Genomic DNA, 25836 nt, shown 5'->3' on the forward strand with positions numbered 1-25836 from the left:
CCATATACACCAGCTTTATTAAAAATATGTTTGACACCAAAAAACAACACATTACATCATGTGAACAGGCTCGAGAAGGGGATACACAAGCACCTTCAAAGCAATACTTTCGGAGTGGCTTCGGATTGAACATAATACATTAAACGCCACATTGTAGATGGTAACTACAAAAATACTAGTTTTTACATGTTACTTTTAATATATATTAACATATTGATTCAAATACATTTTACCGATTGCTGATTTTTTTTTACACCAGTAAAAAATACCAGCTCCATCAACTCCAATTTAAAATGGAAAGCATAAACAGTTTGTCTATGAATGCACACATTTACTGCTGTGGTTATGATAGCTTCGTTTAAAGATGTACACGGATGCATTGCCATCGGATGGTATATCGTAAAAATGTTCACGTTTTCACCCACTTGCTTAAATTCTCATCGCCATACAATTGCTCTATTACGTTCGCCTTATTTTAAATATTTTACTGCCGTTCACTTAAAAAATTATATATTCGTATTCTATACCAGAAGGCAAGCGCTGAATCGCTAGATGTTTTTTTTGTTCTGTCTCGTGGCTCTCTCTCTCTCTCGCTCTCTCTGTAAGCACGCGCACACGAACGCGCACGCACGCGCACGTTTCTTCACGCGTATGTCGCCGAACGTCGCTGTTCCTTTAAAAACGGGTGTTTTGCACGCGCGCACAGAAAAAAGAAGAAACGAAACATGCTTCTCAACCCAGCTAATAACAAAGTAAAGCGTTTGGTTAAGGTGCTTTAATGATCGAATGCACGTTATCTCGGCGTGTACACGTACCACTGCAGCCACATTCAGGAATCCAGCCGCACAGTAGGATGCAATGCAGCTGCTGAATCATCACGCAATTCTGGCCATATCATCGACGAACTACATTCTTTACTCGCAGCTGAGATTTGTGCAACGTTCTCCGAGCGTCAATCATGTTGGGAAGTCAATATGCACACGCCTCTACGATTGTATGTATGTGGGACGTCTTTCACCCCATACGTAGGCAACCGTGCTAATCAGAGGTGCGTGTGCGTAAAGTGAAGCGAGGCATGTCAGATTGTGGCGTGAAAGTCAAAGTGAAGGTGGCCGCACTGCTGTTTGCTCGCTCACGACACTGCTGGTGGAAGGGCCCCACCACTCGAGGAAGCTCTAGAGAGCCCCTTTGAAAGGTACTTGGCCTACTCTTCCATGCTGGCCACATGCCTTGGGCGAGGTGGACGTACACACACTTTACCCCGCCGCACACAGCCTGCAAATCAACTATGGCGCATGCATTTATACTGCTGGCTGGACAGAGGTAGGGGGCAGGGAGATTTAAGAAAGTTGCCCTTTTCCAGGAGATCGAATGGATCCGGCGACTTGTTGATTGCAAGACCAGTGGTGGTAACCATTACACCACAGCAGCAGCATCGTCTACGGATCGCTGATTTAACATGTTTGTTTTTAACCTTCCTAAAGATGCACAGCCAAAACATGATAGTGATCTCATATGCGAGTGTCAAATGCGAGTGTCAAACAATTGCTTGAGAAAACGTTTGCGCACAGAGTGTGGTTTTGCCACATGTTTAATCGTGAATTGACTGAAGTACCGTGTGTGTAGATGACCATGTTTGACACAGCCTAATAATGCTGTGCTAGTTCCGGGAGTTAAGAGTCCATCCCAAATGATGTGCTGTTCCCCAAGATTACCAAATAAAATTGTCAATATATATTCGGCAGAATGTTCTACTGCCATTATCCATTTGGCAATGGCAGTAAAGTTGCCAGCAATCAATAAATTGCAATGCAGCATAGAACATTTCACAATGAGGAATCAAGTGATAGGGCCCACTTCATATTAATCGAACTTAAAAATAATATTACAACATTAAACATAATGGGAGGGGGGGGGGGTGGTTGGGCAGGAGAATGAAATGCCCCTGTTTCAGTTATATTTATGAAACAAAAGCCCATCTTTTCACACAATGTCCAGGGCAAGAAAGAAGACGACAAAAATAACCAAGACAATTTAAAGTAAGTTTCCCTCCTCCATTATCTCACGTCAAGTTCTTCACCTCATTTCATTTGAAGAAAAAAAAAAACCCGAATATATACAGGTAGATTATAAATAAATTTGTTCAAAAAATTATTTGCCCGTCTTTCAAAGTCCACAACTTAGGCTAAAAGATTCTATTTGGCGCGAAAAAAAAAGAAATTCGCGCTGTTGAGTTGCAGATGCAGTGCATAGTCTGGGCAGGTGCCAGTCCAACTGTTTAGCAGCATAGTGAAGACTGTCCAGGGCCTCCCCCTTACTCTCTGGATCATTACACGCTCGCTGGTGTGGCATCCGCCTCTCTTTCCGCCTGCTGTTTTGGTCTCTTCTGATGGCTTTTCTGCTGTTTGTTCCGTTTCCTCTTTGGTTTCTTCCTCGGACTTGTAGCATCTGGCGATTCAAACAGGGCGGTGGTTAAAATGGATGAGCGTAGGATAAAAGAGTATTTTCCAAACGCCTGTGAACTTGGTAAACTGGTCATTTGTAAGCATCGGTGTTGTTGTCGTCATCCACTTGCAAAGCGATGCACGATCTTTGGTTTCAAAGTGTCTAACTAGCAAAATGTACCGATAGATTAGTCAGCTCATTTGCGACACACAGACACACAGATACATGTATACCCTTAACCAGTTTTACTGCATCGTTCAATCTCAAGCCTCTCCATTTAGATCATTTACCACGACGTTGCCACCTTTTTTTTCCAGTCGAGTACATTGATACATCAAAAAAGATGCAGTTATTTTAGACAATCGTGACATTTTTTTAGGGTTCACCGTTGAACACTTTGGAGCAGCACTTTCATTGAGGTGTAGCTTGAGACAGAATTAATTGATTGATTTGTTTTACTACCGAGTCAATATCCTGTCACCCTCAACTCCAGCTCCACTTGCTCACTTCACATTTGCCAGCCAGGGCTTAATTCAGCCCGGCATGTCGAGACAGGTGACCCAGGACACAACATCCAGTGTCCCTCTCCCTATGGTTGTAGCTACTGGTCATGTGACTACTCCAGTCTGCCAGCAACCCAGAAAATATGCAGTGAGAAGTGATGTCCTGTTGCCAACCTTGGTGACAAATAATCCAATCGTCTCTGAAAACAGGTGGCCAAACCACTGATTGAACATATTAATCCAATTTCATGTCTCCAGTACCGAGAGCCAAGCAGAGGGCTGTTAGCTGGTACCACATCAGTGAACACTCCTTGGGTGGGCACCAGCTGCGAGTTGGAACCTCCCCAGAAATCAAATTCACTGTCTCAGGCGGACGATGAAAGCTCTTGGCCAGTGAGTCGGTCTGAGATTATGCAACCACTGCTTCCTGCATCTAATGTTCTTATCCCCAAAGCGTCTGATACAGAGCAGATGGAGAAATGTATTTTAAACAAGCCCAAAAGCTAATGCTTTATCAGTTCTGGGTTATTGCTATCTCCCATTTTCATTTATTTATTTATTCACTTATAGACCGAAATAGTGTTGGCTGGTACTTTTGAAGTTGATTGAGTGTGGGGCTTTTATTATAGAAATGGAGAACACTTTTTTTTTAATTAAAATGGGTCCCTTAAAAATGAAATGCTTATTTTCAATAGCTGGAGCTACTTGTGTTTTATCTTTTGGTGGGACTCAGGTGGAACTAGGGCTGCACCAACAAATATGAATATACAGATCTGTAATAATTAAGAGTCCTATTCTCTCCCATTTACATATTTAGGTATTGACCTTTTGATTATCAGTTAATTGAGCATTCGTTTAAGAATTTCTGCTACAAGGCGACCGAAACGTGCATTTGAATTCGCCGGGAAAATAAACTGACGGGAAAAATGATGGTGTCTGACCTGTTATTGAGCTGTTAAAATGTGTAAAAGTGTTTTCCTTAGCCTCTCGTGAATTCCAAAGTTTAAGTTACCAATTACAGAGGACGTGAAGGGATTTTCGCTCCTGAGGCCTGGGACACCTAGGGTTACGCTGTACGCTATAGCGAGCACAATGCTCTTGATGCAATATTTATCTTTTCATTTCCCCCAAAAGTGTTTTTTTTCAGTTTATAAAAAAAAAATAAACATTTAGTTTACTGACAGTTCTTGCTTTTTCCTTCCGTGTAACAAGTTACAATATTCACGTGAGCACAACAAGAGAGTGGAAGCAGCAACAATACCAAGCTGCGAGTTAAACTAACCCACTTCACCGGGAAGGTTTCTTAAAATACAGTAACAGGATCCAGGCGGAAAGAGCCAATGGTGGCCAGTAAAACAACCGCTGTTCCATTAACACAGAGCCAAAGATTGCGAGGACAAGCTGCGGATTAACCTTCCCATTTTTGCCTTGGTGCAACTATCTAGCTATTCCGAGAAGTGCACGTCTTGCTGCTTCACTGTTATTGTTAAGCCTTCCCTCGGAAGGCCCCTTTGCCAGACGCGCACGAACACTATCAATGTGGGGCCGCTCGGTGTTTCAGTAGTAGCCGACTTGATGCGTGCGTATGCTGCCTCTGGCCTGTTGCATGGTGAGCTGAGTCCTGACCTCTATCATCTGTGTCACTGAACCACATGCATTCCCTGGGGCTGTTTGTGCTTCCGCGCACGCGTGCGTGTGTGTGTGTCTGCGCGCAGCAGTGTCGCGGTTAGCGCGCTGCGCTACGAACCCGGTGACCCGAGTTCGAATTCCGCTCACGGCCAACACCGGTGACGATTATCTGACCGGTCATGGAGCCCCCCCCCCCCCCCCCTGGTCGATTCAGCCTCAAATGAGTACCTGGTGTGGTGTGCAAACATCACTATTGGAGAGACAAAGGCGGCCGGGTGTGGTGTTGGCCACCCACCCCCTCGTGTGTCGTGCCGGACTTCATAGGTGATCGCTAACAGCACTTGCCCCAACAGTCTGTTACAAGCAATATGGGGGGTCTTTGTCTTTGTCTTCGTCTGTGCATGTGCCAGTGGTGACATAAGTGTGCTAGCACATGTCCATGTCAGCGTGTAAGTTATTGCTTGTGTGGAAAGTGGAAGATCTGCACAATGATGTTTTAGAATATGGAAATAATGGACAAGATGAAGACTGCTTTAATGAAATTCTCATCGTGGTACCAAGATTTTATATCGCAAAATTTACTTGCGTTGCGATGTAATAATGGTCAATTATAAAATATCGCACTGTTAGCATGTACTGTGCAATAGTTGTATTTTGACATGTGTTTAAAACTTTCTTGTAACATTAATTTTTGCGCAGTGCCATGTAACAACCGCACCATTGGGCGTGCTATGTCCCACATTTATTTCAGTTGGCAATGCCGACCCAAATATTGTGGCAAACATGAATTAAATAGCAGTGGTAAAATACTGTACCCATGGAAAAAGTGTAATATTTAATGAAGCTATAAAAGTGAACAATTTCACAGGAAATATTTCAAATGAGTCTTCCTCCGTGACATCACCTGAATTATTTTCAAACGCGACACAACACTTGTGTCCACAGTTGTAGAACGTATGAACACGACCAATGAAAGCTCCGACTGCTCTCTTATACAACCGACCATTGTGCACTCATTAATGGCGATGAAACGCACTGATTTTGACAACCACTGAAGTCGTAGAAAACGACACTGCATTAGGCAAAGACCAACCATGTGGCATGGCAACCATGTGGGATTATTGGCACATCTGCCTGAAGATCACTATGGGTGCTGCTTTAGGAAGAGTTGTTTAATTATTTACGAATTTTTTTTTTACCAAACTTGATTTTCTCCAGCTCAAAGTGAATAAAGGCCACCGTGTGCACCGATGTGCCAAGCCAAAGTGTGGATTCCTACTGATTACATGAGGGTAGAAATAATTTGTGTTTTTAAAACATGAAAACCTTATGAACGTTTTGTTTAACTCAAAGTGGTAAGATTGAGCGATACGCTAAATACTCCAGTGTAGTTGCAATGGCTAGGCTGACACTGTAATGCGCACATGCGGACGAACATGTGGAAAGACATGCACAGAAGGGCGCAATTACATAAGCCTCCCACCAGAAGTCTGGCAAGCAAGTAAAAATGAACCATGCTCTATTTTTAAATGTCAGTGCAGTATGCAGATTGTTTTTGGCACGGCATCTGCACTGCTTGTATTTTCACACAATGCTCACAATTATCTCTTGAACGCAGTGGGATTGCTTTGTTATTTACATACTCCTGCAGATGTCACGAATAATAGAATCTTATTGGATAAGCAGCCCATAAATTAGTAGCTTTGGCATTCATGCCATTTCAAGATTCACACTTGACCATAATGTCGTTTGATCGCCACGTGACAAATACGGTCAGGTCATGAAATTTCCATTATTAGCGGCTCTGCGACACTTTCAGGCACTGTTGACTCACGATGTAACCAACACGGTGACGTGTGCGCAGTATTATATCAACGATGGCAACTCGTCACTCTACGGGATGTCGAACAAAAACACGAGCAAGCCACAGCAGCAGCGTGTACAAAATCCCTTGGCAAGTGTCGTGATGGTTGCCGCAAGATCCGATCGCATCCGCTCAGTGCTTGCTGAGCTGCATTGGCTCTCAGCTGCTCAACGGACACATCGCAAGGTTGCGCTTATTGCACACGGGGCTCTCCGCAAACGAACCACGATACCTTGCCGAGCTTGTGAAGGAATATAGACCATCGCGCAGTCATCCTCGTAGCAGCTTTTAGCCACCAGCCAAACGAAGACGGTCATAACGTTACGTGATTTTAGTTCTGCCTATGCAACTGTCTGGAACATTCTTCCTTCTGACATTAGAAGCCCACTGGAACTGTGTACTTTAAAATATAAAATAGGACTTCATATTATTTGGGTCTTAGGGTAAAGTCACGTAGATAGGTTCAAAGAAAATAACAAAACTACGACGAAACGTCGTAGTTTTTTTTATATTAATTCCTGCAGTCACGAAACCTTTAAGTCAAGATACAATAGGACTGTTTTATAAGGCTTTTTGAAGCATCATATACCAGTTTAACATGTAGGCTTTCACGACCAATATCATCCATAATAGAGGATTTTTGGTTAGATCGTACAAATATATAAATGTGTCATTAAAACCCGCCACCACCCGACACAGCCAACTAGTAAGGGTTGTCACGTAAACAGAACGTGGCAATTCGTCACTAGTACAGCACACTGGTGTGTAGTATAGTGTATAGTGGAGTGTATAGTAGTGTAGTGTATTAGTACAGCACTAACCGGTGTGTTGGAGAGCAAAGCCACAACATTTACAATCTGAGTACGACGTTTCGCTAGTAATTACAACTAGCTTCATCAGGCAACAGCCAGATTTGTGGAGACGTCTAACTGTTTCGTTCCTTATATAAAGGTGTAGATGTGGTGACCACGTTTCTGCGCTCTTGCGCAAAGTGGGGGGGGGGGGGGGGGGGTACTGAGGCAACGTACATTATGCATTATGCGAGCACTTTTAACTTTTCCTTCCTGTCTACTGTGTGTATTAAAATAGCCGTACCAACAGCAATCCCTATTGAAGTATGCTGCCCTTTGTAGGCATGCATTTAAATATGTATTATTTTTTAAATGTATTATTTGATGATTCGCTTCCACGCAGCACTAAGGCGGTAGCTGTCCGAACCGTTAAAGTTATTTTTATTTTTTTAAATTTCGATAGATTTTCTAATGAGTCTTGGCCAGTAGTAGCTAGTTTTGCACAGAACTTCAACATTATCAAAATCAATTGAGTGTTCTTGTGGGCACGTGTGTTCTGCTACTGTTGACAGTTGTATTTGGGAGAATTTAATAATTCTCTCATGTTCTTTTAGTCTCGTGCTGATCATTCGTCCTGTTTGCCCAACATAACATTTAGCACACGTGCAGTTAATCCTGTACACGCCTTCTGTTGATAGCTTCGGTAAAACATCTTTCGTATCAGATATAAATTTCCGTATTTTATGTACCGTGCCAAGTCTGACTCGGATGTTTTGTTTTTACAAACATCTGGCTAGTTTATTAGTTACTCCCGCAATGTACAGTATTTTGATCGTTTTAATTACGTGGGCATTCTCAATGCTCGTGTTATTTGATTTGGTTTTGGCATTCAATGCCCTGTTGATTTGTGCATTATTGTAACCGTTCATTTGCAGCGCTTCTTTAACATATTTAATATAACTTCTCAGACTGTCACCATCTGACACTTTCGTAGCTCGATTAATGAGCGTCTTGATAAGAGCAGATTTCTGTGCGGGGTGATGATGTGACTCTGCATTCAGATCGGCGTCAGTATACGTTTTCTTTCGGTAAACACTGCGTGTTATTTTACCATTTCGACCCCGACCGAGCAGAATATCCATAAATGGTAGAGTTTTGTCAGCTTCCACTTCCATGGTGAACTGGATGGATGGGCTTTGCGAGTTGAGATGATTCAGAAATGCATTCAGTGTATCTTTGCTGTGTGGCCAGACCACCAATGTGTCATCCACACATCTAAACTAAGCAGATGGTTTTAGTGTGCGTGAAGCTATTGCTTGTGTTTCAAAATCTTCCATGTACAGATTGGCTGCAATGTTGTGGCTTGGCTCTCCAACACACCGGTGTGCTGTACTAGTGACGAATTGGCACGTTCTGTTTACGTGACAATCCTTACTAGATGGCTGTGTCGGGTGGTGGTGGGTTTTAACGACACATTTATATATTTACGCGATCTAACCCAAAAAAAAACTCTTATGGATCATATATCACACAGGCACTTTCCAATCAGGTTGAGTCTGCAGTGCCGAAATGTTAACTATCTCGCCTGGTATTCAGGAGGTCGTGGGTTCGATCCCAAGCCTGACGACGCCTCTATATTTTGAGTTTGCATGTTCTCTCCATGTTCGCTTAGACTTTTCTCCCGGGTTCTCCAGTTTTTCCCTCCAAATTTAGAAACAAGGGTTCAGAGTATTTGGCTGCTATCAATCAATGCCCTATGAGAAGCCACTTCATTGGGCTATCCATTGTGGCCAGGTCGCTTCTGAAAAAGAGCTATATAGCTTATTGGGCATAACTTGATAAAATAAAATCATCCGTTTAGTAAAAAAAAAATTGCTTTTAGTAGATGTTACCTGATGGATACCCAATTATGTGATTTGGGGGTCATTCTTAAATTTGGCAAATTTGGGCTGTGACGCTGGCACACGTGGAATCACCCTTTTCCGAATAACGCTACAGAATCCATAATGTCCACTGTGCAGCAAACGGCCTATATTTTTACGGTCAATACTCTGGCATTATTAACCGGGGCGGCCGCTGTGCTCGAAAAAAAGGAAACCTCTCCGTGGCAAAACGCACTGCAGCTCGGCCCACGTCCGCCGCCCCTCGTCATCGGTGCGTCGCTCGGCTCGTCGGCTCCCAGGCAGTGGCTGTGCGCAAGTGAATCGCTCGTGTGCTGAGCGCGAGGGCGCGGGGCTCGTCTCACCGTCGCCCGGACAGAAGCGGAGGGGCGCGCGGCAGCGCCGCGTTTCCAACGTCTGGGGGCAGGCGCTGCCCGTCGGGGGATGGGGGCTGGTTGACGTGGCGGGTGCGGAGCGCTTGCCCCCACTTGAAGCCGCACGTGCGTCCCTGCTTGGTGCACGTGCCCCACTCTGCCCAGGGGCCTACCTTGCAGTGCACTGTGGGGGGAGAGAAAAGAAAAAAATAATTATCTGCGTATATTGAACTTCTTTCACACCGTATGCAGCCATTCGTGTTTATTGGAGGTGCGGGGGGAGGATGACAAATTGGTGGGCAACAGGACTCGAATGCTTCTGTTGGTGACACCATGTGGATTTAATAATAATAATAATTTAGTTTCATAAAAGGCACCCTTAAACAATGGATGTCAGATCACCATGCATATAAAGGAAGACTATAAGTGAGAAGTAGCCGAGGGGAGAAATATTAAAAAGTCAAGATAGAGAACTAGAGAGAGGCCTTTATTAAACAAGTGGTGGGGTCTTCAGCTAGGCCTTAAAAGTCTCCATTGACTGAAAATTCCTGACAATGAAGGATAGGGATTTCCAGAGCCTGGGCACCGTACAAACAAAAGTCGGGTGGTCGGACCCCAGGTTCGAAGCCTGGAGTATGGTTACACTCAGTAGGGCTTGATCGGTGGATCTTGGAGATTGCAGTGGAGTGTGTGGCTGGTTAGCGGAGTGTGTGGCTGAATCAACTCCTGGATGTGTAGTGGAACAGGCCATTTTAAAACCTTGCTTGAACACAAAAAGGAGAATGTTAAACTTGATGCAGGGTTTGAACTGTAAGCGAATGCAGAGACATGAGCACAGTTGAGATATGGTCCTAAAGAGAAGTCCAAGGGAGCAAGCACCATGGTGGCTGCATTTTGGATGGACTGCAGTCTGCTTAGGAGGTTGCTCTGGGCTCCGGAGGGCAAGACATTGCAATAGTCAAGAAAAAAAGACAAGCGTAGTTTTTTTTTTAGGTCGTGCCGTTTGGCTCTGCGTTGTGTTTTTAGGTTGTACTGCGCCTCGTTCGATTTGACGCCCAACATTTTGCTCCAAGTGCTGGAAACTTCTTCAGGAAATGAACCCCCCCTGTCAGTACATTAGAGCAAAATGCCGGACATCATAGCCGAATAACATGTGGGACAAACCTAAAATAGATTGGAGAGATGAAAGCTAACTTTGTTTTACCAATGTACAATCATCAATCATTAATTATGATTTTAAAAAACGTTTACAGTTGGGTATGAGCTGATTTCCAACTGAGATCTAGCTGAACAACTTGTTAAAGAAATAGCAGGCATAAATGTATGAGACATTGAAGTCCCACTATCTGTGGTTCTTTTTAGAATTGTTAGCTTCCAGGTATAAACATGGATAATAAGAAAATGTGAGGCTTATGTTTGCTATGCTTTTCTCGAGACATTCCAAAGAAAGACCAATAAGTAAAAAATTTTACTTTCTGAATTCATATGTTTTCTGTAAAAAAAAGAATCAGGAATATATACACACACACATAGATGACTGCATGTGAATAACTGTATTGGTTATACAGTATTCACAGAGTACATACCACTAAACATGATAATTCAAGGTATACAAAGGCTAGGCAAAATGGTATTCAATATTCACCCGTCTTTCTGAAAAGCATGATGTATATTATTATTATGGATGCGGTAGTTGGTACAGAAACCTATTCCTAAAAGCTGGCTTTCGCACATGCTTGGTTGACCTCTACATGTTCCACTATTTTATTTCAAATGATAAAAATTAACTCGGTGGAAAATGATGCAGTCATCCAAGCTCTCACAAACAGAGGAATTAAAAAGAACCCCATAAAAAAGCATTTATTGAATTGTGACTGCTACAGTGAGATTAGATTGAGACGGTACCAAAAGGTTGAGTCAGACAAGGAGGAACGCACTTTGGCCAAGATTATTCGAGACGTAAGATATTTTCCAAAAAACTGAATAAAAACAACACAGCCACACACATATAAACACACATGTATAAATGTAGATTACATTTACTTTCTCATATTTGCTGATGACGGTCGTTGTATATATAAAAAAAACTATCTTGAAATTAACTAACGGAAATGATAGATGGACTGAATAAGAAGACTAAAAAGTTGGGCTGCATAAATGTGAGCAAAACAAATGTCACGTGCAAAAAGTATTGAAAACAAAATAATGAAATATATATTTTTGATGGACACAACTGGAACCCAGCATCGTATGTATAGCTTGGAGAGTTATTGATGGGCGGTCAGAATTGAAATGATGAAACTAAGAGGTAGACAAGAGTAGGTTGCATTGTTTTTGTGCAGCTGAACTTAAAAGCAACGTGTCAATTCGCCTAAAAAAATTGTTTTTAATTCGTGCACATCACGTGTTATGCTATATGGCCATAAACATGGATAGTGACAAAGCCACATTGAAAAAATGTGCAAAAAAAAGATAGGGAGAGATACAAGCTTGGATTTCGTTTAGACAGACAGAGGCACACATGTATGAGAGAACATACAAAACATAACGACATTCTGTTGCATGTGAGGGAAAGTCAGCGGGCTTGGGCATACGATGATGGCTTATGCCAGATTCGCAGGCAAAGGACAACATTTTCACCGTGGAGATGGAGTAATGAAATCAACTCGATGCAGGAGCCAGATGGATTGTTACATCGAAATGCCATGGGAGATGGTAACGACCAGGGGAGAACGTCATCGGATGTTAATGATTACATATTTTCTGTTTCGTGTTTTATTGACACGAGGGGGTAAAGCCAATTAAATCTGAGATCAGTGCTTTTATTTAGCAACATTAATTCCGAATGAATGAATTGTGTATTTACGAAATATGTCTGGGGAAAAAAATTACTGTGTTTAATATAACTCACAATTTAAAGTGGGAGGTAAAGGACGTAAGACGTTTCACTCGTGTGTCATGCCCATTTGTGTACTTGGAACATTTATTATCTGCATGAAAAAAACCCATTGTCAGAAATAATTCGTGAATATTGGCCAAAATTGTCTGCACCAATATTGACTTTATATACTAATACTTACATAACTTCGCATGGACCTTTCCATCCTTGCGAATATTACTTTTCTCACAAAATTGTGTGGTAATTTGTGGCTTCTAACCCTCCAAAAACATTCGGCATTTCACTGAAAAGGAAAAAGAAAACCTGACTTTGTTTAAGTGGTGGATAAATGTTGGCTTTGGGCATAAAACCTATTATATGAGAATGTATGGTAGCTCATTCATAATTACCATCTTAAAAAACGTGACGAAACATGCACGCTTTACAGCATATTGCTTGGCTTCATATGCAAAAGTATCAGATGAAACCAAAGTAAGTGGCTGGGAATTGTTGTGGTGAATGAGTGAACAAAGATGTAAATACTCACCAACACTTGTGCATTCCATGGTCTGGTTTGCAGCTGAGAAACCTTCTGGACAAGTGTTGTAACATTTTCCTTTGTGCAGGTAATAACCTTCTGTGCATTTGGTACAAAACGTGTTGCTGAAGCACATTTCACAGTTGTCTACTTTGCACTCTGTAACATATAAAAGGGGGGGGGGGGGCAAGAAGAAACACATTAGAATAATTGTGTCAATATATTACACTTCAGGTTAAAACAATAAAACAACACAGGTAATCCCTATTATACACAAGCACATTTTTTTCTAGATGTTTATTTTAGTTTATTTTAAACCTCCTGGATGATGTGTTTTTAAAACTGTTTGTATCCATCCATTTCAATTATATTCATTGCTACATTAAGAGCATGGCAGAGAGAAAGATGTCCAAACATTCATGTTGGATATTTAATCGAATTTTTTGAAAAAGAAATGCATAAAGAGAACTGAACATAAAAAAACTGCGGCTATGGTATCAACATTATTCTCTCTTGGTATTTAAATCTTTAAAGCTACTCCATTGTAACTCTTTCGGGCAATGGTGTTGTAAACTTTTCTCTATGAACACAAACCAAACTACAGTACAGGGTTGTGTCAAATAGAGTGCTTTTCCGACATGTGTGTGTTTATGTAAGTCAATACCTACAGTACTGGTTAATACAAAACACAACCTTGAATATCTGAGGTTCACTATTACACGGGCTCAAAATATAAGTGGATTTATACTTTTTCCACAAAGGCAGATTTTAACAAAAATGGAAGAACCTTGAAATGAAGCCGAGCCAGAAGCTGTGCGGATTAAACATTCTTATAAAGGACATTGTTCGCCTTTCATGGCTTATGTTGAGCAAAGCTGTATTTTTTAGACAAATCTGCTAAATTTTGTATTTTAAATGCCTCTGCTGCTTTAACTGTGAACTGCGCAACTTGTTTTTTTTTCAAACTAACTCATGGATATAAATTAAGCATACATCTGCTCATACACTATAGTTTCCAAAAACACCAAAGGAACATGTTATTAAAATTACACCTGTGCAGCTCCCAACTATGCCAAACAATGAGTAAATTATAAGCAAAAATAAAATGGGACTGGGTTTGAGGTCTGGTGTGAAATGAATAGGTTTACAGTTTCTGAATAAAGTGTTCTATACATGTTGACAATGTGGTATTTAGTTCAAAGGAAATTGACATTATTTGAGATGGGTTACAAAGAGGAAGTTAACGATTAGGAACTTTGCTTAACATTTTGCACACCCATGCTGTAAGTGTACAATATTTTATTTCAAATGCCACATTCAATTTAATATCAGTACATCTCCTGGCGGCCCATTGAGAAAATAAATGTGCATCCATACTGGGTTCCTAGCAGTGGTTTCAAAACAATACTCGCAGACAAGACACCTGCTCTTGAAAAAAAAATCCAATGATTAATATTGACTTAAGTCTCTTTATTTCAACTTTCAATACTGAGCTTCTGTCCATTGTGAAGCCCGCATGTTTATCAGCAGTGAGCATCTCCATTCAATTAGGAATTAAACAGGGGAGCGCTGGCACAGTGGTCTCAACTCCTTGGCCTTTATTCGATCTTCGGCCGTGGCCAAGATCCGTGGCGAGTGATATCAGAACCCGTCACGAGCCACCCTTCCTCCCTTTACCAACCCACACGAAACAGTGTGGTCAAGTATCGTCAAGCAACCCACAATGATCAGCAATGCTCGCGGAAGCCTTCAAGCAGCAGTGGATTGAAAAATTGCTTTACATTATTTTTTGCATTATCTATGTTTATTGTTCTGAATACTGTTAAACAGACTTTTTTTTTTAGATCTACTGATTCTGGCCTACTCATTATTCCAAAGACCATATTTTGTTCTATCGGAGACAGAGCTTTTTGCAATCAGGGTCTACGATTGTGGAATTATCTTCCTCAGTATATTTGGGAATCTCAGTGTAAAAAAAAAAACATTAAGCCGCGTCTTAACACTCACCTGTTTAAAGACAGGCTTTCTCCATAACTTAGGCTGCATGTAAAGTGCTTGTGAGACCTTGTGCGAATTGCACTGAATTCATTATTATTTGTTAAGATTGTAAGAACCAATAATGGACCCTCTGGTTTCTTCTCTCATGAGAACGGGGTTCGCTTCGAGCAGGGGTCGGCAACCTGCAGCTCTGGAGCTGCATGCGGCTCATTAAGGACTGCGTGGTGACGTTATTTGTGAAGGAACATCGTCTCGTATTCACATGCATTGCAGCTCTTGAAAATATTGAGATTTTTTTACCGAATAAAAAAAACATGGCTCTTCTTGTTCTTTTGATTGCGGACGCCTGACTTAGGTTGATGCCACGTACCCTCCCTTTCTGCCCCCCACAGGAAGAAAACAAACTAAAACAAGTATAACCCGTAAAAACAAAGTTTTTCACTATAAATCCTTTATATGCGTGGCGGCTAGAGTCCTCTCGTCCTTTGGCTTGAGATGGCTGCCACCTATGGGTCAGATGATTGCATGGCACCATTAAGCAATTGGTAATTAAATATAATATTTTTGTCCTAAAAAGTGTAAAATTTTTGAAATTTTTTTTCACGAACATGAATTGTCACGCACAACGAGTCTGTGTGGAAAATGTCAGCTCGATTGGATCACGGGAAGTGGGTTAAAAAACGACCGAAAGATTTGCACGGTCGTAAGCAAGCAAGCGCGCAAGCAAGCGCGCGAGTGAACTTAATATAAATGATTTAAAAACACCCGGTTTGGGCTACAGAGCCAGGTGCCCTGAAGAGCACAGGCGACACGTACTTGCACACTTGCTCATGTTGGTCCCACGCAGTCCGTAGAAGCCGGAGGGGCAGGCGGAGAGGCAGGTGCCCACCTGCCGCATGCCGGTGCGCCGCAGGTGAAAGAAGAAGCGAGACTTGCACCGAATGCAGCCGTTGGCACCGGAACAGCTGTCGCAGCCCAGCGGGCACAGGGGATTGGTTGACGCATTCGCCAGCGAGGCTGTAGAGACGGGAGCAAGCACAAAGTCAGGTCGTACGAGGTATCGAGATCACACCCACCCCACTTCACATTTACATTGGACTCCAGAGAGTCCCATGCCTGACAAAAGAGATTAAATAGGTTACGAAGAAGGGCCATTGCTCGACATTTTGCCCATTATACACGTTTCCTTTTTTTAAGATGGTGTTATTGATAAACGTGAGAGGTTGTTAACTTTACGTGTAAGCCAGCTTGGTGACCTCCTGGCAATATGTAGGTTAAAGGTGAAGACGAGCCTGGCAATTGCTTTGTTCTCGCCACGGCTGGAGAGAGGCCTCCACTGAATCACCGCCGGAGGGTATTTTTGGCCTAATCTTCCATGCTGGCCCATAACGTCTTTAGAAACGGTTGGGAATACCCACGCTGGCAACGTTAATGACAAAGTTCACAATTTGTGTGTTTGTTCGTAAACCTTAATTGTTCTTACCATCTATTCTGCCCTCTTTTTTACGACAATGCTCAGAGGGAAACACCTGCTGGCAGTATATTCTAGAAAACGGAAAGGTAAAAATATGTATAAGTAAGGTAGTGTACATGGAGTTCTATTTTCAATACAATACACACATTTGTAATGTGCAGCAAAGGTTTAATTATATTGAGCCCCATGCTCGGTTGCTCTTCATTTACTTTTAATGACTGTACGACGTAGAATTAACTGCATTTTTTTTATTTTAAAAGCCGTTAAATTCAAAAAAGTGGTATATAGTGCAACAAAGTAAAAGCCCATGGATATATATTTTTAAATAGCCCACCAATGTCTTAAAAATATGGTATATTAAAAATAAAAAAATAATGAGTACACACATTTTTCTAGCCAAGTCACAACCAATGATCTAATTTTCACACCACACTTTTTAATGCGACATGAAAACTGAGTGATACATTTCAAGCATCTGTATCAAATAGAAATATATTGATTGGTGTGTTATTGTGTAGAAGCTTGTGTATTTGCCACAATAGCAAGGATGACATCATTTTCTGGCTGATGTATAAATTATAATTATTTCTCAATTATTGACTTTTTTGTGGCTCACTAATGCATCTATGATTTAAATATTTATGGGATTATCCATTGCGTTTCTATGTGCTGTGGTCTTTGGTCTGTGCATTTGGCCTGGAGTTGAAATCCCGATGCATTATACCCCATGAGGTAAGCATTAACCTTCTTAATGTCATTGGTGATGGGTTGAAAGGAAATTAAATTTTGCAGGCACCTCTGAAGGCAAATGTTTAGGTCTACTTGGAAACACAACGATACATGTGCTTTCCCAAAAATGTACTTTAATATAATAGCAAAATTATACGAAAGATTGCTTTTAATCAAGATTTTTTTTCAATAAATCAATTTAGTGTAATAGGAGCAGCGCACACTTCGTTTGGATGTACCCCTCCCCCTGCCTTACTCCCTCCCCCCTGCTAGCGAGCCAGCCAGCCAGCAAAACTGCTTGCGATTGTGGTACAGTTATAGTATTATAGCGTATCCCACACATTTCCGTGGGATACACGGCAGGGCGTGGAGGGTGGGTGGGGTAGAGGCGTGACTGACGCATGAACCCGGCTCATCGCGCAGGGAAGCGGGTGATGTCATCACGCAGATGTGCGCGGTGACATCATCAGCGTGGATGCGCACTCGGGTGCGCGTCAGGCAGGCCGACATACAGGAATCCAGGCAGGAAGCCACATAGAAAACGTGTTTCTCATCGAGTATGATAGGCATAACACTCAGGGGAGAGGTCATCGCAGTGCAAGTCCTGTTTTCGTGATATTAGATTTATAAGGTTGGCTCCAGCTCCAAGTTTCATTGACCTGATACGTTGAATTGGTTTAAGTATGCATGTGGATATACGTAATGTGCGCATTTGTTTTACAATGCTAAAATCTAAACAAAGTGTCCGTGGGTGTTTTTGACAGGGAAAAAAACATTCAATGAAATATAGGATGCAGACTCCTGAAAGCATGTGAAAATAAAGGGTTATGATGAAAACCATGCAATACAACTGTGGCACACGAGTGAATATTGTCTAAAACTAGTTGCAGATGTCACAAAGAGCACCCTACAACAAAAAATAAAAACGCATACGGTATACAAAGAAGTACTATTGGAATAGCGGCAAATATTGTGGAGTGTTATTGGTGCTGACAAACAAACACTGGATTTTGTATCTCTTTAGAATTGTAAATATTGCGAATAACTAATAACAAACTTTTACATATACGTGATTGCAGGCCCTTGATTAACGTCTCTAAAAATTCAATCACGATTTCCTTCACGCGTCACACACATTCACATTACCATTACAAATGTCTGCACTTTATTAGTACGAAGAGGAATTTGAGCCATTCGTGTTCTCCTTGTTTTGTACCGGTTGCAGTACCATGCCAGAAATTCACCACTGTTTTTGCGCCACAAGAGGACTTACAATGCTAGGGCAAAGGAGATGGCTATGGGGAATTGTGATTTAATGGGTGGGTTTGCAATGGAACATTGGTCACAATGGTCTACTGTTGTAAAAAGTGTCATGGGATTTTTTTTTTACATCTCAAAGCAAACGGAAGCACTGGTTGCAAACGACATTTTGACCAGAGGGAGTGCAAGGGAACTAAAGTACATACATAGGCATGTGCCATATGGGGCCACATTTGTAACTTACAGGGCACCCAGCAGGGTCAAATTCATTATCTTGCAGGTGGGTTTTTAACATTTTCACGCACACACACAACATCAGTGTAACCTTAAACGTAACCTCAAATTTGTTTTCAAATTTTTACATCAAAACTAATTTATCAAGCCCTTTCAATAGCTCAGTGTAGTCGGTGTGGCATGTTGTGAGTCTGTTTTATTGTAGATTTTTTTTTGGTTTTAGTAAAATTTATGAATTTCCTGGCCTGTACTTTCAAACTAGCTCTACATGGCAAATTACGTGGCAGAATGATGGATTTCACCGTAGTTATTGAGCCTGACCACATTTCTCATGAATCCCGGTTTAAATCTGATTCTCCCTTACTCAAACGATGGGCACATTTAATGAGTTTTTACACCTGGCCACAGCTTCCTTCTGGTAGACTCGGCCTGAAATTAGTACCTGTGTGTGCGGCAGGAGTTGGGGGGTTGGGAGACGGGGCAGGGGGCAGGAGAAGGGCATTTTGCAGTGAAAGCCATCCCCTCGTGGGCTGAAATGACCCCAATAAAAACACAATCGATTCTTACACTTGCTACACTTTTCCAACCAGAACCTTTCGTCCGAGAATGTAAAAAACAAAATCAAGTCAGTAGGCAACATCTTCATTTTGCAAAGTGGCTCTTTGTAAACAAAACGGATGTGCCCATTATCAACTCTCTGCGTGTGATCTTTTGCATAAGAATGGCATAAGAATGTCTCTGTGTGAGTGAATTGTGTGTGGGGAGTTGTAGTGTAGCGGGTAGCGCGCTGCGCTACGAACCTGGCGACCCGGGTTTGATTCCCGCTCACGGCCAACACCAGTGACGATTATCTGAACCAGTCCTGGGCCTCCCCTAGGTCGGCTCAACCACATGTGTACTTGGCGCAATGTGTAAACATCGCCACTCGGGAGACAAAGGCGGCCGGACGTGGTGTTGTCCACCCCACCCCCTTGTGTGCCGTGCCGGCCTTCATAGATGCTCGCTAGCAGCACTTGCCACAACAGTCTGTTACAGGCTACACGGGAGATATTTGTCCTTGTGTGCTCCACCAGCATTATAATTACAAATTATAAAACATTTAAGGAGGGGGGGGGGGGTCATAAAAGCACGGGACACAACTACACAAACATACCGTAATTGTAAATGTGCTTTCTAGCACCCTTTAGCATGTTATTTTTACATGATGAAAAAATTGCATTATATTTCATATAGTCACGTATTTAGGGCCACTGATTCGCACAATTGTATCACATGCCGTCGTGTGCTTTATTTATTAAAAAAACCCCACTACATTCTTTGATATAGGACCTGTTATGTTAACCACTGATTAATTTTACCAGTTGCTGCAATATGTTGAGCTCTCTTTTTGTATTTCTGCAAAACGAATCCATATGCGTTCAGGCCACTCTACATTACCTATGAAGAAACACTGCTGCTTTGTAATATAACATTGCGAACAATGAAATAGTCATGACAATTAATAAAACTACAATAAAATGCAATTCTGGGAAACAATGCATTACATTTATGAGAATTGGGATATACAATCTCCCTACTTAACTTTAGAAATACCTTGGTGCATAAATAGACCTTATAACTCGTCCAATAAAATAGTTTCTGACAGAAAAACCATGCACCTTGAAAGGCTAGACATGCAAAACTGTTTGGGCTATTGGTTGCCAAGTAACCACCACCTGCAGCCTGTGGAGAAAGCGTCTATTTGGTAGGGTATGTGGAAATGCCCTCTAAAGTTTAATTTTAGCCTAGCCCACCCACTTCCCACCCCCGGCCCTGCATTTGGCATTTTAAAATAATGATTCGGAAAATGTGAAACAGTCATATCCCTTTCCCCATTGCTCTTTTACCCATCACTATTAATAGAGCATTAGCCTCCCCGTGGCCTGCAATTATATTGGTAAGAACTACTCCCGTTCAAGTGTATTCTGAAATGTCACTAAACAGATTAATTGCATTTTTCAATGTCATGAAGTAGAACAATGCCTCGATCTAACACAAACCACAGCCACTGTAGTGTTGGGTTACTCTATAAAAATAAGCAATGATTTTATGTTGTACAAAAGACATGGGCTAAATCAAATAACATTTGCAATTGCCCTAAATTGACTTTTTCAAGCAGACACGCACCACACGATTTAAATCATATTCTCTGCATAACCACTGCCGATACCAACATTCAGTAGAAACGTTTGAGTGCAGCTGTTTCTCTCACTACAAAAGTCGGGGGCATTTGCCGAGACAATGATCTCATTAATTTACTAATCAAAGAAGGCAGACAGTGTTTGCAGTGAAGTTGTAAATCATGTTAAGCCCTGGGTATCCATTATCCACACGCCCACGGGTATCTACAGCTCATGAAATCTCACATGACGATGACGAAAAACTGTGTTTATTTCGTTACGGGAGATGCACTTGAAGTGTCTCGAGCGACTGGGCAGACAAGAATCGCTCGCCACTTGAATTCTGGAGCACAGGTTCATAGGATTCGAGGATCCCAGTGACGTAAATCGCTGCGCTCATGAAGTCTAGGAGCGGACGAGGTTAAAACCATTAATGTCATTAACTGGCTCTCTAAAAGCCATGGATGAGAGCGAGAAGAGTGAGGGGAGAAGGGACGGTGTGGGCTGGGGTCTAGGAAGCAGGAGGAGAGAGGGGGGGCCTCTCACGACAACGGAGCATGTGTAGGGGTTGGGGTGGACTCGTAATGCTCGACAAAGCCGTTTATATTGCGGCAACTTGAAACGGGAGGCTTTGAGAATTACATGTTCAAGAGCCGCCGAGTGAGAGAGGGCATCTGGCCGCGTGTGTGGGGCTAGCCCCGCGCATAAACAAACCAGGGTGCCCGACCCCCTTCGGCAGCTAATGAGTGGGGGCCACGCCCTCCCATCTCGCGTGGCACACCAATAAGTCCAATACGAATAATCGTCGAGTAAAATGCGAATCACTATTGAGCACGAATGATTGTTATTTTTGAAGCAACATTATATTTTTTGGCCAATTGCATGCAGCGGTTATGACGCTAGAGAAAGTGGGGGGGGGGGGGTGATATACAATTGTAATTTACAAGTCATGTCCTTTACATCGTGGTTATTATAATGAAAATAAAATAATGCGCTTATACTAATTGATGTGTAACGTGAGGAATACTAATCAGGCTTTGGTATGACTAATTTTCAACGTAAATCAATTCTGGTTTCGGAAATCATCTTGAAAGGAAAGTCACATTTCTGGCGGGTGTACTTCTGCCCATTGATAAACTATTGTACAATTTAATATCGTATTGTAATGGTGACGATAATGATGTTTAGCAATAATAATAATAGCATGATATACGATGTATTTTATCGTACCGCGGCGAACGATCATTTAAATGTCACTGTTTGCACTGTTGGTAAACACGATTAAGGGACGTGACACCATCGTTTTGGATGGCGTATCACTTAAATAATATTCCATAACGCCGAGACCGATTAACAGCCGAGAGCATGGAGCCACGCGGTATTCAGGCAGTTACCGTGCATCATACGCGGCACTCGTTATAGACACGTTGACCTTTGCTGTTTTTTTTGACACGCGCTATGAAATACAGATCGACGTTGCATTGAAATAATGTGGTATTTTAGCATCGCATATGTGCGTAAATATGTGCAGTATCGATTGACGCCTAACCATTGTGCACCGATTTAGCGTATTTCCCGGCACAAGCTGGGACATGCTCAGACACCTATATATTGAATCGTTATTGAATTGAAATAACTCAAGCGCCGCTTATTGCGATCCAGCGCGGCTGCCGTGTTTCATTGCGACATGCAATGCACGTGTACACACGTGTGTAAGGTGTGCGGACAGACACACGCTCGAGCCACATATGTTACATGCACACACAGCACGGTGAACTTACTGCGGGCGTTCCTCCTTGGTCTTATAATGCTCTGGCCATAATTGTACTCCATAAGGTGAGCAGTGATGAGTATTAGAGGCAACAACCACAGATGCATATTATAGTGGTTGTAAGGTCTTGCTCGCCCAAAGGACCGTCGCTTGGTATGTGATCAGGTCGCAGATGTCTGCTGGTTGCAAAGGCGTTTCAATCGCTCTTCCATGTAGGAGGAAGCGAGGTGGAGAATCGACGCCGCAGCTGACTCAATTGGCTTCCCCCCATCCCCCCCTCATGGCATCTCTCCAAGGGGATGTCTCGACGTCCAGAGCAGCTCAGTGATGCGCCAAGATCTGGAGGGATGCAGGCGTAGCTGGGCGTGGGGCTGGCTGCACCATGCAGACGATATCTGGACTTTCAGAAAAAAAAATGCAGGCGCCTCCGCTTGCCTCTTGTATACTTGTTGGCGGACGGCTTTTTTGTATCTGATAAAAACAGCGGACAAGGAGCGTTGCGCCAATTTAAGACGACGCCACTTATTTTGGTGCAATTTGAGCCGCAGGCGATTCAAGAACTGCGTTTTACAAAATAAAATAAAATGGGTTCGTGAAAAAGAAAAGTCACGGTTTTTCCCAAGACCGGTCAATAAAAGTTAATACAAAATTGGAAACACAGTTGCAGTAAGTGCGCATGAGTATTTACGACTCATTAAATATATATACACATCACATAACTAATTCATATTACAGCATCACTTTTCATGCTCCTTAATAGGAAGCTAAATTATAAAGTTCAATAGGAATTGCTACACAGGACGTGGGAGACGACGAGTGGATTTGAAGAATAAAAACCACGCTGCCACAAGAAAGTGATCTCACGTGGTTTATTTAAAGTAACGGTTTTGATGCAAAGACCCAACTCGCGCGTGATGTTCCAGCTGCTCATTTCGCTGGTATTTTATCTGGCATGCAAACCAATTACCCTGCAACGCGATCTGCTATTTATATATATTCCAGTCCAGAGTAAATAACACATTGCGCATTAAAAAAAACGCTCGCACACACACATACGCACAATACAAATCGCGCGTATTGTTCCAACAAGGCTCAGCAATACATCTCCAATGACCAAAAAAACAAGACGTGAGAAAATACACTTTTAAATTCTTACCGTTCACGGAGAGAGCAGGGAACGCAAGAAGAGAAAAAAAAACAACCTTCCCGCTTCAGATGTGGATTTACTATCTAATCTCTGCGCTTAATCCCGATCAGTTGCATCATTTGTTCGTCTAATCTTTCCCAGTAACCATGTGCGCTGCGCACGTTTCGCAGGTCTCAGTCGGCGCGGGGAGGGACCTGCCGAGAGCTTTTTGCCACTTGAAGCTGCGGGTGGTGAGTGACGCAGGCGGACGTCAATGGCAATGCAACATACCTCCCCGTTCTCCTCCTCTCTCCACTACACCCCCCACAAACCACTCTCTTTGCACACCCCCCCCTGCCTCGTCTCTCCTCCTCCTCCCGTACCTCCACAGGCCGGCTGTGCCTCATTACATGCACCCTTTCAGCCCCCCCCTCCCCACCCTCTCTCCTCGATTTTCTTTTTCAATATATCTCCTCCACCGTGCTTTGGTGCAAGCACTGATCTAACTCGCTGGCATCCGACAATGAAGCGACGTGTCTGAGTACTAGAGCCAATGGACGTGCTCAAGAGGATGTTGTAACTCCACGAGCAATGATACGTCGATGTGTAAAATGAATGGGAAAGGTTTATCCAATTTTTCCCCGCGGTGCTTTATTTGACACAAGAACCCCGATTACGCGTGAATGCTGGAGGATGTGACACAATTCCAGTGGCCTCCTTTGTTTTCAATTATCGCGCACTTCATGGCGAGATTGTACGCGGTGATCGCGGAATATAAAGATCCACAACCAGCACATGCACGCGAGCTTATTCCGTCGCTCCCATTTCCGAGGCGGACGCATTCCCCTTCCTTGTTCTGCCACTCTGTTGCCGTTCTTAACCGTCGGCCATCATTCCTTCTAGCGATGTGTTCTGCCCAAGCCCACTCACTTTCTATTTTATTATGTTATTCACCTGCATACATTCCCGAATCCATGTGTTGCTCTTTTGGTTAGTATCCTCTGCATTTATTTAAGTCATACATTTTGCGCTAAAATCCCGTTGAATGCTTTCAGAATCAGAATCTTTATTTGTCGTGGTGAAATCCGATGAGCTATGAAGCTCTTTCTCACAGATGTCCAGTGAGGGTGGGTCATAAAAAAAGTAACAGTGACAGAAGGAGGGGTAACTATACTTTAGGAGTGTGTCTCAGATGGAAACGTAGTCAATCTACAAGAACAAAGTTCACAAATTTAACAAACGCTCAAGGAAGTCGGAAGTTGCCCGGGGGATGATAATATGCGTCGTCATTGGTTTTTAATGTTCCCTTTCACCGAAGGTTATTCGACGGCAATGTATAAAGCTACGCACGTACGTCACCGCTACACGCCACTTGTGACCTTGTGACCTTATAATTATAAGGTCACAAGCGGAAGAGTTGCCTGGCATGGGTTGCGTTGTTTTCTCGTTTTGTGTGACATTTTTAAGGGGGAATTGTGTGTGAGGGGGGGGGGGTGATTTCGACTACAACAAACGACAACAATTGAGTAAAATAAAGTGGGCTTGGGGGGTGGGGAGCAAAACGCGTCTCGAGAAGAGATGATTGTCAACGGTGGAGAACAACGAGGCGCCATGGAACGCGTCCCAGAGAGTGTGTTCCACCAAAGGGATAGAGCCCGTCAAATTGGCTCGTGTGCAGCAAGTTCTGGGTGGATTATTCTTATTATTATTTAGCAATTATACTTAGTAATAGATGATGGCGATGGCTTTGGGGAGTCTTTAACACAGCAGTGAATTGATCGTGGCTGATTGTTGATGGCGATGATGAAATGAGTGTGTTTTTTTTTGAGTCGTCGAGGAAATGCATCGACGTCGATTTGCTAAGATTCTTTAGAAGACGACGACCAAGAAACTCTGACCAAATCCAAAGCCCCATTTGATTACCATTAAAGCCTCGATCACATCCCCGCCTAGCACCATCAGACACCAGCGAAGAAAATTAAATAAACGCAAGCTTAGCGCACCACGTGGCTCGAGACAAACCGCAACTTTAGATATGTTCTGTTTTGATTTAGATTTTTGGAATTATCATCTGAATCATCATACCATACCTCTGGCGTGACCGTTTAAAGGTGGGGATAGGGGGGGGGGGCACGGCACATCGTGAATGTTAAACAAACTTTAAACAAATGTTAAACACTAAA

The 25836-nt window shown here is 42.6% G+C and overlaps 1 protein-coding gene across 1 annotated transcript; it reads right to left on the reverse strand.

Moving 5' to 3' along the window:
• On the reverse strand, nt 1-23889 carry LOC133344237 (R-spondin-2-like). Its single transcript, XM_061554302.1, is given in 7 exon segments — nt 1-2448; nt 9478-9541; nt 9543-9670; nt 12912-13061; nt 15717-15917; nt 22538-22998; nt 23684-23889. Coding segments are annotated over 6 exon segments (759 nt in total). The 5' UTR covers nt 22635-22998; nt 23684-23889; the 3' UTR covers nt 1-2329.
• Nucleotides 23890-25836: the final 1947 nt, after the last annotated feature.

Source organism: Lethenteron reissneri, chromosome 19 (genome assembly GCF_015708825.2).
Source record: "Lethenteron reissneri isolate LAM-NWPU_2019-01 chromosome 19, ASM1570882v1, whole genome shotgun sequence".
NCBI classification, from domain to species: domain Eukaryota; kingdom Metazoa; phylum Chordata; class Hyperoartia; order Petromyzontiformes; family Petromyzontidae; genus Lethenteron; species Lethenteron reissneri.